Here is a 15,351-nt window from a genome sequence, read left to right on the forward strand (position 1 = left end):
TGTATTAATCACTTCTGCTGAGGATTTTTCTCTCTTTTTTTATATTTTAAAAAAATATTCCTTGTTATAGAGGATGTGGCTTTTTGTGAATGGAAAGGAACGAAATTTAGACAATATAAAATCAAAAGATAGTAATAAAGCTTTTTATTTAAAAAATAATTCTATGCCCCAGTATAAGTCATTACATGTTCAATGTATTTCTAAAATGGTTTATTGATTCTCTTCATTCTAGACTCAGAAACCTTTTACTGTCTGCAAGGGATGCTGTCATTTACCAAACTACATAGTAAATATCTTACTATTTTTACACTCAATAACAACATTTCTTCTATCATATAAATCTTAGAACATATTGCCCAAGTAGATGAATCACCCCAACCATCTGGAAGACAAATACTAGATATTTGGAATATTAGATAACATATACAAATGTTATATAGTGCTTAATATAAATTAGGCAACAACCTTGGGAAATGCTATTATTATCCCCATTTTACAGGTAACAAAGTTAAATGACTTGCCCAGGGTCACACAGCCAGTACATGTCTGAGGCCAGATTTGAACTCAGATCTTCCTGATTTTGGATTCCACTCTCTATCCACTGTGCCACCTGCTTGCCCCTGCTAAGGATTTAAACTCATATTGTTGTATTCCTTACAATATAGTGTAGAGCACATAGTGAAGTGGTCATCTGTGGGAGATTTGAATTAAAAGGATACCAGATGGGGCAGCCAGATGGCGCAGTGCATAGAGCACCAGCCTTGAATTCAGGAGGACCAGAGTTCAAATCTGGTCTCAGACACTTAACACTTCCTAGCTGTGTGACCTGTGTGACCCTGGGCAAGTCGCTTAATCCCAGAAAATCAGAAAAAAAAAAAAAAAAGTACACCAGATGAAATAACTACATACAGAAAAATGTGTTTAAATTATATTTTGAAAGCTAAGAAAGAAAAATAAAATTTAGTTTGTTATTATGCTAAATTATTATGCTGACTAATAATTATTTAAATAATAATCAACATTAATAATTAATAATAAACCATTAATAATTAAAAACCAATAATAATTAAGCATTAATAATAATTAACAAATTACTGAATAATCATACATATGCAGTCAATCTTAAATTCACAATTTTATTTTATTTTAATGCATTCCATCTGTTTCTTCCTTAAACTAATATCAAAGGTTTTGATTCTGCAAAAAATTTAATATTTTATTTTATTTAAAATATTACAAAAGTTCAAAAGGAATTCCACATGCATTTAGTTTCATTTAATATAGAGAACAAGTGTTAAAATGTAGATTATTTAACATCAAAATCATTCCAAACATTTCACATGCTCATAATAAAAAAAAAATTCATGTTTCAAATAATTTTCATGAAGCCTTTCCCAATCATCCTTTCATTGATTAGCTCCATTTTATCCTGTATCACTGGTCCATACTTCCGTCTGAGAGGACTGTTATCGTTTAGCTTTCTTTGATGTATGCAGTTAACAAGTGGTCATTTAATGCTTATTGTAATGAATGTGAAATATTTTCCTCCCTGGAAAGTTTTCTGATATCGTTTTCATGAAATCAATTTCCAAATAAGTGATTTTTTAAAATTTATTTTTTGTTTAGGATAAGAGATGGCCAAAAATCTCGAAGAACTCTGGGAAACCCGGAACCCAAACTCTCGGCGACTCGCCACCTTGAAGTTACAGTTCACCGCGGAGGGCGCCAGAGAGCTGCGAGCGGGGCGGAGCATCCATCCCTACACCAGGCGTCCTCACCTGCAGCCCGCGACCTCGGGAGGAGGAGGAGGAGGAGGAGGCGGGCACGCTCCCCGCTGATACTTACTAACCGAGGAGACCGTTCTTCTGAACTTCTGCAGGAAGTGCCGGGTTCTCAATAGCACGAGAGCAAGCCTTCCCGAGTAACCTCCAGCGGACTGGCTCAGCGACACCCGCCTCTTCCCAGAAAACGGTTGATTGACTCGCGCGCTCGCAAGCGTTCCAGCACGAGACCCGAAGGCACCCGCATTACGCATGCTCCAGAGCGGGATCTGTGACGCGTTTTAGAACGCCGACACTGGACTCGTGCTAGTCGCTCACTCTGTGGGCGGTGGGGGAGGTCCCTGCGGACGTTAGAGAGCTCGGTGGGCTGGAGGCCGGGGTAAAAGGTTTTCTTTTAAAGCGCGTCTTTCTCTCAGGAAGAGAGCCGAGCCCTTCCCCAACAAGCGTTTCAGCTCTCACCTCAGGTTCTCGGTGCCCGCGAGAGAAGTCGGGCCCATCTGGGCGAATGACCTGTGGTAGGTGGGGGCCGCGAAGGCTGTTGGGAAACGTAGTCTTGGACGTTGGTGGCGCTCCAAGCTGCTCCTTAGGGAGGCTCGTGTTGGCCGGCCTTTTTAAGTACCGTTCGTATCCCGAAAATTAGTGTGTGGGGGCTACTTCTGCCCAGCTTCGAGCTCGGGGGAAGGACTGGATTTGGAGTCCGAGAGCTGGAAGGCCCCTGGGAGTCCGAGGAATCCACAGTGCTTATTTTACAGACAGGGAAACTGAGGCCCCAAGAGTAACCGGCTCAACCCCGCGTCCAGCCCCCAAGGACGGTGCAGTCCCCACAGGCCATGCCGTCTGGGCTCCATTTTTCCATTGTAACTCGGTAACTACCTGAAGTCCTAAGACATTTGATATTCCCTGGGTCACCTCACCACCTGTAAATGAATGAGATGGACCGGCTGAAGTCTTTTGGTTACACCAAATCATAGGACCGGGGATAGAGCTGAAAGGAACTTTAAAGTCTAATCCAGCCCTAACATTTCATAGATGAGGAAACTTGATAAGCAGAAATCAGGGGGGCAGCCAGGTGGCGCAGTGGATAGAGCACCAGCCCTGAAGTCAGGAGGACCCGAGTTCAAATCTGGTCTCAGACACTTACACTTCCTAGCTGTGTGACGCTGGGCAAGTCACTTAACCCCAGCCTCAGGGGGAAAAAAAATCAGGGACTTTATGGCATAAATTGTCAATATCGGAGGAGGTCTTTTGACAAACCCTGTGGATGAGAGATAGGAAAAGGGAAACTCGTTTGTGGCACAAAGATAGTAAAATAATCCCATGACGGTGCAGTGTCCCCTGTAAATGGATATACAGGCCAGAAAACCTAGATTGACCAAAAAAAAAAAAAAAAAGTTTATTATAGGGATTTAGAAGTAAAGTTGAAGGTAGAAAGACACCAGGGCCACATGGCTGGAAGGATACCATGTTTGGGAGGAAGGGCTCCTGCAAAGAGAGAGCTGCAGTCTGGTTCTTTTATACCTAAAAGGGGCTTGTGGGTGGTAGCCAAGTTCTTGGCGGGCTTTTCAGATAAGGAAGAAACTGCAGGGGGGGAGCAAGGAAACCTGAGCAGATAGTGGGGGCTGAGAAAACTCCAAAAACTCAGATCCGGTGGGGGCTGGGCCCGATATTCAAAAGGGTGCTTTCTGACCAGGATTTGTGAATCAAAGGTCAGCCATGGGGGTTGGGAAATCAGAAAAGAAATCTTAAAGGGACCTCAGTCCCCATCACTGTGATCCTTGATCCTACCTGTGTGTCCTTGGCTCGCTTCTTGACCTTTATAAAAAGAAGGGTTTGGTCTAGATATCTGAGGTCCAGGTTTTTGTGGGGGTTTTTAAGCTTTTAATTTTCAAAATATATGCATAGTTTTCAATATTCACCCCTGCAAAATCTTGTGTAACAAATTTTTTCTTCCTCCTTTCCCCCCTCCCCTAGACAGCAAGTAATCCAATATATGTTAAACATGTGCAATTCTTCTCATATTTCCACAGTTAATCATGCTGAACAAAAGTTAGGTCAAAGAGGGAAAAAAATGAGAAAACAAAAAGCAAACAACAAAAATGAAAATGCTATGTTGTGAACCACACTCAGTTCCCTCAATCCTCTCCCTGGGTGCAGATGGCTCTCTCCATCACAGGATCATTGGAACTGTCCTGAATCATGAGGTCCAAATTCTAGAGAGCCCATAAGATGCACAAATACACATACCTGCTGCAGAGAGTTCTCTGTATCAGTGAACTAACAAGTGTCAATTGAGAAATAAGCTGAGAATATACAACTGAGAAGAAAATGCTTTTCCTGAGTGGATAGTTTAAAAGATCTCTCCTGAATCATTATAAACTTCCACGGAAAGAGTTTGTCATGTTCATGTTTCAATCCAATTAGCACAGTGTTATATTTGGAGATCCTTTATATAGATAGATAACCCATTTTCTGTGTGGATTCTTCATAGGATCATCTTATTCCATGTTATGTCAACATAAAAAAGAATTTTAAAACAGGCCATGCCCCAAAGGGTTTATTTGGAGATATCTGGGGATTCATAACAGTCTCAGCATCTGTGAATTAAGGGATAATACCTGTAAATAGCATTTTTATAGTACTTTGAAGTCTGAAAAATACTTTATAAATAGTACCTCTTTTATCTTCAAAAAAGCCTGAGAAGGAAATGCTATTATCATCATCATCATTTTACAGATGAGGACCCTGAAACAGACTGTGGTTGATCAGGGTCACACAGAGTCTGGAGGATGAATTTGAATTCAGGTCTCCCTCACCAGGGCCTGCCATCTGTCTACTCTCTAATGTTGTCAGAAAAGGAGTTTGCTCCGGAAATTGAGTGGATGCCCATCATTTGGGAAATGGCTGAATAAATTATGGTATATGAATGTTAAAGAATATTATTCTATAAGAAAACTATCAGCAGGATGATTTTAGAGAGGTCTGGAGAGACAAGAACTGATGCTAAGTGAGTAGAACAGCAAGATCAGTCATACAATGATCAATTCTGATGAACTTGACCCTTTTCAACAGCAAGGTGATTCAGGCCAGTTCCAATAGAATTGTGATGGAGAGAGCCATTTGCACAAGAGAGAAGATTGTAGGGATTGAGTATGTATCACAGCATAGTATTTTCTCTTTTTGTTGTTTGCTTGCATTTTGTTTTATTTTGATCTGATTTTTCTTGTGCAGCATGAGAATTGTGGAAATATGTGTAGAAGAATTACACAGGTTTAATAAATTGAATTACTTGCTTTCTAGGGAAGGGGTGGGGAAAAGAAAGGAAAAAAAATGGAACACAAGGTTTTACAAAGGTGAATGCTGAATATTATCTATGCATATATTTTGAAAATAAGCTTTAATTTAAAAAAAGCAGTTTGCAGATGAGCTATTTTGCTGAATTCCCTTTTCATTACTAAACTCCATGATTTTATTCATGTGCTCTTTGTACAAATCATTTGACCTCTTTAGGCTAATTTTCTTTAGCTGTAAAGTGAGGAGGTTGCTCTACATAGCCAAGGTCTCTTCCGGCTTTAACCATTGAGACCCAACATGAGCAAGGATAGTCAGAGAAGGATTCTTGAAGGATGGAAAGGGCTCTGGGCTTCGCCTTTGGCATTATTCTGTTTTATATTTTATCAATTATTTGGATAAAGATATATGATTGTCCTGGAGTGAATATTTCATGTAGAAAAGTATTGGGTAATAAGTTTGAACAAATGAACTGAAGTTCTTAGTTGACAGTCAGGCTAAGCAGTTTGACCCATGCAATCTTTCAGGAAAATTAATTTAACCTTCAGGAAAAAGTTCTAGGTATGTGTTTAATATATTATTAATACCACTATCACACATTTATTAAGCATTTAATATATGCACACTATGGGGGATGAAAGACAAAAAAAAAAATAATAATCACTGCCCTACCTGAAGAATACAACATATATACACTGATAAATAATAAAGTTAGTTGAAGAAGGAAAAGGGATTTTGAATTGAAGGAGCTTGGGGAAGGAGGGAGGGCAGAGAATAGGAGACTTCTTGAAAGGTAGGGCTTAAACTGCTCTTAGAAGGAGAATAAGTACATAAAGAAGAGCTGCTGTGAAGGCACGAGACAGGAGATGATGTCATGTCCACTTGGGGCAAGAATCCAACTTGTTGGAACTGAGAGTGCATAAAAGATATGAAATAAGGCTGAAGCTAAACTATGGAAGGGCTGAAAAATCAGAGTTTGTTCTGGAGACAAGAAAAAACCATTGGAATCTTCTAAGCATTGAGCAGACTGGTGATTTTATCAAGATTATTTTGGCCACTGTGTGGAGTGTAGATTGAACTGTCCTCTAAATTAGGATGGTGGTCATCTGAGTGGAGAAGGGAAGAATAAAAGAGATGATATATTTCTAGAATATGAAAGTAAACTAATACTTCAAGGAAAATTTCCGACAAAACTGAAAACCAAACTTAAACCAAAGGTGATTTCTAGTTAACTAGAAAAATGACATTAAATTCCCTGAGCAATTAATTTTAAGTAAAATTCTAATGTAATTTTAACCTGCCAAAACTTTAAAACAAAATAACCTTAAAGAGAGTTCTCAGACAACTTAAAAATATGCACAGACTACTACTATTTAGTTATAAGCATTTTGGGAGCAATTCAGTTGTGGGATAAATAGAATTTGAGCATTTTATTTCAGCTGAGTTGAAATTAAAGATCTAGAAATTGGGGCTTTGGAATATTTTTACAACTCATTATTAGTGCAGTTATTGGTTTAGAAGCTAATAAGTCAAGCCCTAATAATATAGTAATTATTTCCACTTTTCCTATTGTAATTCAATAATTAACAATTTATTCAAATGTTGGAAGAGGGATGCTTAATTGTCCCCTCTCCTGCCCTTTCTACCATCATTGATCAAAATTGTACAAGTACAGTTTCTTGTTTTAGTACTTAGATGTATTAAATGATTAATATTAATTTGAAATTAGACAGTTCATACCTTGATGATACTCACATGATGATCAGCTGAGTCAAATTATTTTACATAATAATCTGTGATCTTATATGTGTGTGATGTTATAGAATTAATGGATCATTGTGTGTTGTTACAGAATTAATGGATCATTATCAGAAAACAGAGGACATATCAGATGACATAATTAAGGAAAGTAAAGTTTTAAAATTAATTTCAAAATCAATGTCATGTTTTGAGCAGAAGTGAACCAAAATCTGGACTTAATGCTCATGTTATTCAAAGTATATTTAATTGTGATTTTAACAACAAAAACCTTTTGCAAATAGAAAATCATCAGTTCTGAAAATTTATTCACTTTTCAAACAACCAACTGGTATTTGTTGAATATTTGCTGAAAGTTAGCCATTTGAACAGTTTTAAAAAATAGTTATTGACGGTCATCCAACCACCAGACTAGAATTTACCTTCTCATTTTGGCGTCCAAGGGATAAAGCATGCTAAACAATATTTCTCTTATAATTGAACTGAATTAGAAAGTTTGAGAACAGATTGAGGTATATTCAGGAAAAGGTATATTCAGGAAAAGCCTTTTTCCAGATTCCTTACTGATCACCTTAGGGGATCCTAGCAGATATTAATAGTGACAATAATTCTAGCTAACATTTATGAAGAGCTCCAAAGTTTGTAAAAACAATTTTGCCATATTATTTCATTTGCTAGTCATATTAATCTGTGGCATAACCTGCCATTACTTTCAGTTTATGGATAAGGAAACTGAGGTAAAAACAAGTTAGAAACATACCACTTATCAGAGGGAAAAATTTTAACCAAGATTTTTCTCTTCCAAAACCAGTACTCTAATCACCACATTATGTGCTTTTACAATTATATAATGGTATTGGTTAAGATATGACCCTAGGCTGGGGTTTTTGTTTTTAAGGCTGAGGTTCTTAACCCTTTTTGTACTATTTATCTTTTAGAAGTCTGATTAAGCTTGTGTATCCCATGTCAAAATAATGTTTTTAAATGCATGTAATAAAATATATAACATGACAAAGCAAATGATTATGTTGAAATATTCTGAGAAGATGGTGAAATAGGTAAGAAAACTTTCTGCTCTCCAAATCTATTTTACAGAAAAAGACAAAAAAGTTGTTTTAGAGGGAATGTAGAGCAAAGGAAAGGAAAAAAAAGTCTGGACAAAGCAGTTAATCCCCTAAAACAAACTTAGAAGACCCCAATAAAGACCTGACCCCGGCTAGGGCAGAGGTTAGGTCTGAATGAAGTGTAAATACCTCCAGGCAATTTCTGTGGACTTGGCAAACATGAAGCTCAGAGAGCATTACAGGTTGGGAGGCAGTCTCAGTCTTAGCATTTTATGAACTGGTGGGGGTCTGATGGCCAATAGAAGGCTAATGATTTCACTTTCAGGAAAGAAGGGACAGCTGAAGTTTGTGGCCACCAGAGGGAACGCAAGCAGTAAAAAAAAAATGAGGAGCTGAGGTTTGGGACTTGTATCTCAGGACTAGAACTTGATTACATTAATAGCTGCTAAAGATAAAACAAGTAAAAATGAGCAAGCAAAGGGTAAAAAACCCAACTATAGATAAATACTATGAATATAGAGAAGTTCTGGGTTCATATTTAGAGGAAGATAATGAAGCTACAAAAGCACCCTTTTTCCAGTGAGGAATGTCAAATGGTCCCAAATACAAAAAAAGACTTTTAAAAGTAAAATTTCAGAAAAAATTAGGGAAAAAAAAAGAGCAATCAAAAAAATTATATAAAAAGAGAATTATGGGGAAAAAAGGCAGCCAGTTTGAAATGGGAAATCAAAAATTTCAGTAAGAAATAATTCCTTGAAAACCAGAATTGGACAAAGGGAAGCTAATGAAGTTCTAAACCACAAAGAAATAATGAAACAAAATCAAAAGAATGAAAAAACAAAAGAGAATGTGAACCATCTCATCAGAAAAACAACTAAACTGGAGAACAGATTGAGGAGAAATAAGAATAGTCAAGACTGCCTGAAAATCATGATTTAAAAAAAAATCTTGAAAGAATATTGGTTGGTTGGTATCTTTCATACTCAGAGGACCTAAGTGACAGCAGAGTTAAGAGATGAGTTACAGTGTGTCTGATTATGGCTGATTAGACCAATACAAACTTGGAATGCTCTGCCACAGGTTGGACACAAATGATCCCTATAACATTTGGGGTAGACTTAATTTTGACCATCTCCTATTTCTTTAGGTCTAATTCAATTCTGCCTTGTTCATAAGAGTATAGCATCTTCTCTGATGAGGGCATGCCATGCTTAGTGATTCTATGCCATGTCTCCCATGTCATACAATTGATTTTCAATTTCTTGAGACACCTTGAGAGTGTTCTTGTATCACTTTTTCTGACCACCTTATAAGGCCTTAGCCTGTGTGAATGCATCATAAAATATTTTTTGCAAGCATACATATGGCATTCTAACATAGTGGCCAGCCCAATGGAGTTGTGTTCTCTTCAGTAGAGTTAATGCTTGGCAATTTAGTTTGAGAAAGGAAATTTATAGGTATATCATAGCCAAATTTCAAAGCTCCCAGGTCAGGGAGAAAATATTGGAAGCAACATGGAAAAAAACGAATTTAAAAATTGTAGAACTACAATTAGGACCCAGGAACTACTACGCCAAAGGACTGGAGATTTTGGAATACTATATAGAGCAAAAGAACTGGGGTTACAACCAAAGGTAACTTGCCCAGCAAAGTTTAGTATAATCCAGAAGGAAAACAAATGGATATTTAATGAATTGAAAGTCTTTCGGATGTTTATGATAAAAACACCAGAACTTATGGGAAAATTTTACATATAACATTCAGGAGAAATGAAAGACCAATTATAAGAAACTCAATAAGGTCAAATTGTTTACTTACATATGAAAATATCAGTTTTTTATGATTGTTATTTTTATATGGGTAGTTTGAAAGAAAGGCTTAGGATGAGTATGAGGAGTTATTCTTTAAAAAAACAAAAACAAAAACAAAAACCTGAGTAGGAAGAGATTAAAATGAGCAATTATATGGATGAGGCAAAAAAGGAAAAGTTGATAACAGAAGTAAGGGGACGGTTAGGAGTACTGAAATCTTACTTTCATTGGGAAGTGGTTAAAGGGGACAACATAAACATCTAGAAAAATAAAAAATTCAGAAAAGAGAGCAAGGGGATAGAGGGAGGAGGGAAAAAACTAGGGAAGGATTCTCGGAGGGATGAGTAGGTTAAGGAATAGAGCAAAGTAGAATAAAAGATAAGGATAGAAAAAATAGGAAGGAGAAAATATATAGCAAATATGTAGCTTAGAATCTGAATGGGATGAATTTACCCATTAAATGGAAACTGATAGATTAATACTAAATTCAATAATATGTTTTTGAGAAATGCTATAAAAATGATAACACAAAAACATAAAATAAGGAATAAACTTATTACTTAAAACATACAGGGGGAGGGGAAGTAATCAGGATTTCAGATAGCCAAAGAAAGCTAAAATAGATTTAATCAAAAAAGCTTGTTATAGGGTATATTTGCAAAACCACAGAATTTCTTGTTTGCCAAAGCAAAGATCTAGCAAATTTATTAATTTGGGGAAAAGAACTTAAGTGATTTTGGCCAATTGCTATTGTATCATATCTGATAGTCTAAGCACAATAGGATGATCAGGAGTTACAAAGAAAAAAAAAAACAATAAAACTGTACTGAATTTTCAAGAAAAGGCATTATTTCAATGCTGACACTATAGATAAAATCATCAGACCAGAATATCACTATGCTGATTAACTGGTACATTTAAAATAGATGCCAGGGCACTTTCCAATATCTCATTTGATTCTTACAACTCATCTCTCATTATCATCCATCCCTTTTATGTTGTTGAGAAAATAAACTAAGATTAAATGATTTGTTCAACTCATGCTGCTAGTAGATATTTGAGGCCAAATTTGAATTCAGGTCTTTTTGACTCCAGATCTGTCATATAGCATTTCCAACTTGTCTTTCAGATCATCATTGAAAAAAAGACTCAGGTACATGTCTGTTATCACTCAGTAAGCAGTATACATTTTCCAAAATTGATCTTAAATATTTGCTTTTCACAATAACTGTAAGGAACTCCTGATTTATTCTCACAAATCTTTTTTTTAATAGTTATTTATTATAAAATTTAGAAGCTTGCTAAGCAAAATTACCTAGGTTCTATTTGTTAGATTTTTTTTGCAAATATGGGGAAGGAAATAGTCTCTTTCTACCAAAAGAACTGTAACTTGGATGAAAAGAAAAGATGTATTGAAAAAATTGATGTCTGCCAAATCAGAATATGTATTTCTCTGGGAGAACATATCTCTCTCTTGTATATTGTAAAAACATTCATTGAGAAAGATTATATCTACTAGAATATGTTAACTTGTGCTTGAAGACATCACCCATACCTATCTCACAAATCTTAACAAGTCATATCAGCCCTTTGCAGGCATCCTCCTTTAAACAAAATTATACAGGCTCTAATCATATTCTTTGTCAGATGACCTGAATTCTAGTTTAGATGCCAGTGCTTAACTGGTTGTGTGAATAAATTGCATAGCCTCTTGTGCTTTTCTTTCCTCAGCGGTAATTATGTCACAGGGTAGTTGTGATGAAGGTACTTTGCACATGTTAAGTTGCTTTGTGAATGTGAATTATTACTTCTAATAATAAATATCTTAATCATTTTGTGTCATAATTCTTTTTTTTCTTAATAAGAGTTTTATAAGGTTGAGACAATAGACATTCAGAAAGTGATCCCTCCTTTTTGTTAGATAGGTCTAGAGAAATTGCTTCTTTCCTGCCAACCCTGCCTGTCCAGCTTCTATTCTTTATCAGAACACCATTTTTTAAAACAATAGTTAAAACTGGATACTGATCATGAACCAATATTGATTCAGAATGTTAGATGGAATTTAGTAAGATTCAAAAAAATCTTTGTTGACTGTCAATACTTACTGGAAATGCTTAAAATGCAAGTATTGAATTGCTTAGTAATAAAAGGATAAAAATGAATAGACCATTTTTTCAAGGTGGGCTACAGATAACAAATTCATATGGAGGGAGAAAAATGGTTGCTTTTAATCTTAAGAATTTTAAAATAATTTATATCAAGTGTAAATTAAGAAGAAATTGTGGCATAGTCTTTTTTGTTTGATATAGCTTAAGAAGTGTCTCTGTTTAATGGGAGTGGTTCAACTGATATTAGTATGCCAACTCCTATTCTGTTATTAAAATCTCCATGAATGTCAGGAAATGAAATTTATGTGTTAGGCAGAAGCATTTTTTTCTACAAATAATATTTACCGTAGCTCAAAAATGGGCTGAGAAAATGCGTGCTGAGAAAATGACTAAGAAATAATTTTTAGAATTGGGATATTGACTTTTAAGTCTGTTGTTACAAAAATAGTTAATCACCACTTTCTTGAACTTTGGGAAATTAGTAATATCCTTGATGAAAAGAATACTTTAATTTGTAGGATCAGACTTCTTAAAAACATAGGATGCTGATTTTTTTTAATGAGGTAAAATCTGCATTATAAATTTTGTTTTCCCATCCTGAAGATTCTAAAGAATGAATGTGGGTAACAGTCCATATTTTATAGTCTTACTTAGTGTCCTGTCTATGTGCTTTGTATACATATTTTTAAAATTTTAAAGATTGAATTGAAATGATTTGTATATTATGGACTTTAAAATGTCACCTAAGCATTGGGTTATCAAATATGATCCAAAGTTCCAAGTCTATTTCATAAGCCTCTAAAAAAAATGGCTGAGTTAACAACACTGTGACTATCATATCTGATCACCTCTGTTCATATGTTCATAAGTTTATGGGTTTTCAGGATTTTAACAATAGTATATGAGTGAATGAAAATCTTTAAATGGAAAATAACAATGACAGAAATCAATCTAGTAAGTGAGTTTCCTATATTGCACAATTTATATCAATATATTTTCTTAAATATGCAGAAAATGAAACCTCAAGAAAGATTTATTATGAAAAATATCTCTAAGAGAAGAGAAGATATTTTAAAAAAAAAGGTATGTAAAAAAAAGGTTATCAAGGGCTTGCAAATTAGAACAGTGGTTGAGTCAGGCTAAACACAAAGTGGAATCATTAATCTTATGTTATCAGAAGTAATGAATGAATTTTGAAGTAATGTCATGGCATAAATAAAATAAATACTCAACAATGATTTATTAAGCACCAGCTTTATGCCAGTTACTGTGCTAAATACTAGCATATAAAGAAGGATAAAAAAAAATCCAGTCGCTGAACTCAAGGAACTCCCAGTCAAATGAGATAGCATGTAAATCATTACACACAAGATATAGACAGGATAAATTGGAGCTAATTTTAGTGGGAAAAGAGGAATCAGGAAAGATTTCTTGCAGAAGATGAAATTTTAGCTGGGACATGCAGGGAATTCAGGAGGCAAAGATGGCGATAGGAAGAACAGGTTGTTTGAAATATATTGCTCACATCTATGCAACTGGGAAATTAAGTAGAGTTCTCAAAACAGCAACTTAAACTCTTAATCCGTAAATCCAGGGTGTATCATAAATGTGGAACAGTTGAGCTTTCATGAAATGAGAATTGAAGAGGAGGGATGGATCTCAAACATTTATTACTAATAACAGGGTACACAATTGTACGAAAATAAAAGAGTTTGGGTACAATTTTGTATTATAGTTTCCCAACTGAGATAACTACACCTGTTGAGATTGAAAAAAATATATTATTCATATATGAGGGATAGGGTCCCATCTTTTGAAAGGCAAGGGAACCCAAGGAAGAGGGAGTCATTAATATTGTTTCTCTTAAGAAAACCATAATTACTTTTTTTCAAGATAAAATAGGATAAATAGGCCCTTTATTGTTTCTAATGCAGAAAATATCTTAATACATTGAGTTTAACTATGATCAGTTTATAGAACATAAAGCAGTGAAATAAATTGGAAAGCATATAAAGGCAGATTTTTTTTTTCCCATTACAGCAATGTTTTGTTGTCTACCTAGATGAAGGTAGAATAAAAAAGCTGAAAAGGCCCTTTATTGTGAGCTATTCATAGAACCACATAGTACCATTCCATCTAAATAAATACAGGTAGATGAAGGAAAATGAAAAGAATCCTGGTATTAGCAAATTGGTATTAAGGCAAGGTTGTGAGCTTTTTTGAAGAGAATGTTGAAGCCATACTTATGCTTGGTCTCTTTATCTGAGGTCATGCTGCTGAGTTCATAGGGTACTGTATTGGGCTGTCCTAGGATCTTGGGCAGTTCAGGCCAGGTTGCTGCAAGTGTTCAGCTGTCCCTGTGGTCTGATCTGGTGCTTTATATAACTCTGGACCCAGTCTGCATCTAGGCAATCCGGTTACAATCTTATCCTCCAATACATAATTCTGGCTCCAGCATCTATCAGAACTATTGGAAAGTTCTGCAGGTTCAAAGGGACAGATGCATAGTTCATCTAGTGCTTTGTTGTCGGGCAAAGTCAGAGATTAGTGCAGTGCAACAGAGCTCTCAGCACAACTATGGTTAGAGCCAGAGAGTTGAATATGTGATCATGTTTCTTAGAATGATAGAACTGTCCAATCTCCCCATTCTGGGCTGAGTTTATCAGTTGAATCTGTGTGATCCACAGAAGTTCCGTTTCTTTTTCCTTTCCTTCTCCCCCAAAATCTTCCTGCCCTGGCCATTTGCTTGAGAGCTGAATTCACAATCTTGGATTGGAAGAACAACTTCAGTGTAGTTTCTCCTTGGACTTCCTGATCACCACTTAATTTGGTGCTTTTCTCAAAGTTTTGCTGGAATAGTTGTAGGAGAGAGGCTGAGCCTGTATTGCTTCCTCCTATTTTTTTTTTTTAACCAAGTTACCTTTCCTTGTTAAAATACTTTTTCATGATATCTGGTGTGAAGTTTCTGAGTTTTTTTTGTTGTTGTTGTTGTTGTTTTTGTTTTCTTACCAGCCTCTTATTTTCATTTCTTGTTCCCAAATCTTATTTTTTACCATGTATACATATCTCTGATTTTTGAGGATCTTTCCAATTCTTTGTAAAATTTCACTACATTTTACATAACAAAGCACCTTCTGCTCCTACATATTAAGTATTTAATACCTTACTGCCTTTTTAGTTGCAGGGCCAACATGATATACAAGAGTCACTATGATCATGAGCTTCACTTCTCTCTCTGGAACAATAGCTCTCTGAACTCTCAAACTTGGGCTCACTCTTGAAGCAACCACTCATATGTATTGCCCAAAAATCTCCCTTCTCTGTCTAAAAGACTAGGTTCAAGGATCATGGTGCCTAGGCATTCCAAATCTATTTTTTGTACAAGGATCTGGGGTTTAAGAATATTTTTCATGGCTTATGTTCTGTCTCTGACACAAATTGACTGAAACTCAGGACCAATCACTTATTTGCATTATTTGGACAAAACTGAGGGTCCAGAAAAGTTGCTGATGTGAATTAGGAGATACATTAGTTTGTCATC

At 35.8% G+C, this 15,351-nt stretch overlaps 1 protein-coding gene across 2 annotated transcripts in view; it reads left to right on the forward strand.

Annotated features, from left to right (window-relative positions):
- The first annotated feature begins 1,109 nt into the window (after nucleotides 1–1,109).
- CC2D2B (coiled-coil and C2 domain containing 2B) overlaps nucleotides 1,110–15,351 on the forward strand; it is a 150,127-nt gene continuing 135,885 nt past the window's right edge. The window contains exons 1-3 of one of the 2 annotated variants that reach the window (XM_074295942.1): nucleotides 1,110–2,296; nucleotides 6,922–6,978; nucleotides 12,822–12,893. In XM_074295942.1, coding sequence (XP_074152043.1) covers nucleotides 12,825–12,893 — 69 coding nt within the window. In that variant the 5' untranslated portion in view covers nucleotides 1,110–2,296; nucleotides 6,922–6,978; nucleotides 12,822–12,824. Of the gene's footprint in view, nucleotides 2,297–6,921; nucleotides 6,979–12,817; nucleotides 12,894–15,351 lie in introns of those variants that run through there. The other variant, XM_074295941.1, reaches the window with a different exon arrangement.

Source organism: Sminthopsis crassicaudata, chromosome 2 (assembly GCF_048593235.1).
Source record: "Sminthopsis crassicaudata isolate SCR6 chromosome 2, ASM4859323v1, whole genome shotgun sequence".
Lineage (NCBI taxonomy): Eukaryota > Metazoa > Chordata > Mammalia > Dasyuromorphia > Dasyuridae > Sminthopsis > Sminthopsis crassicaudata.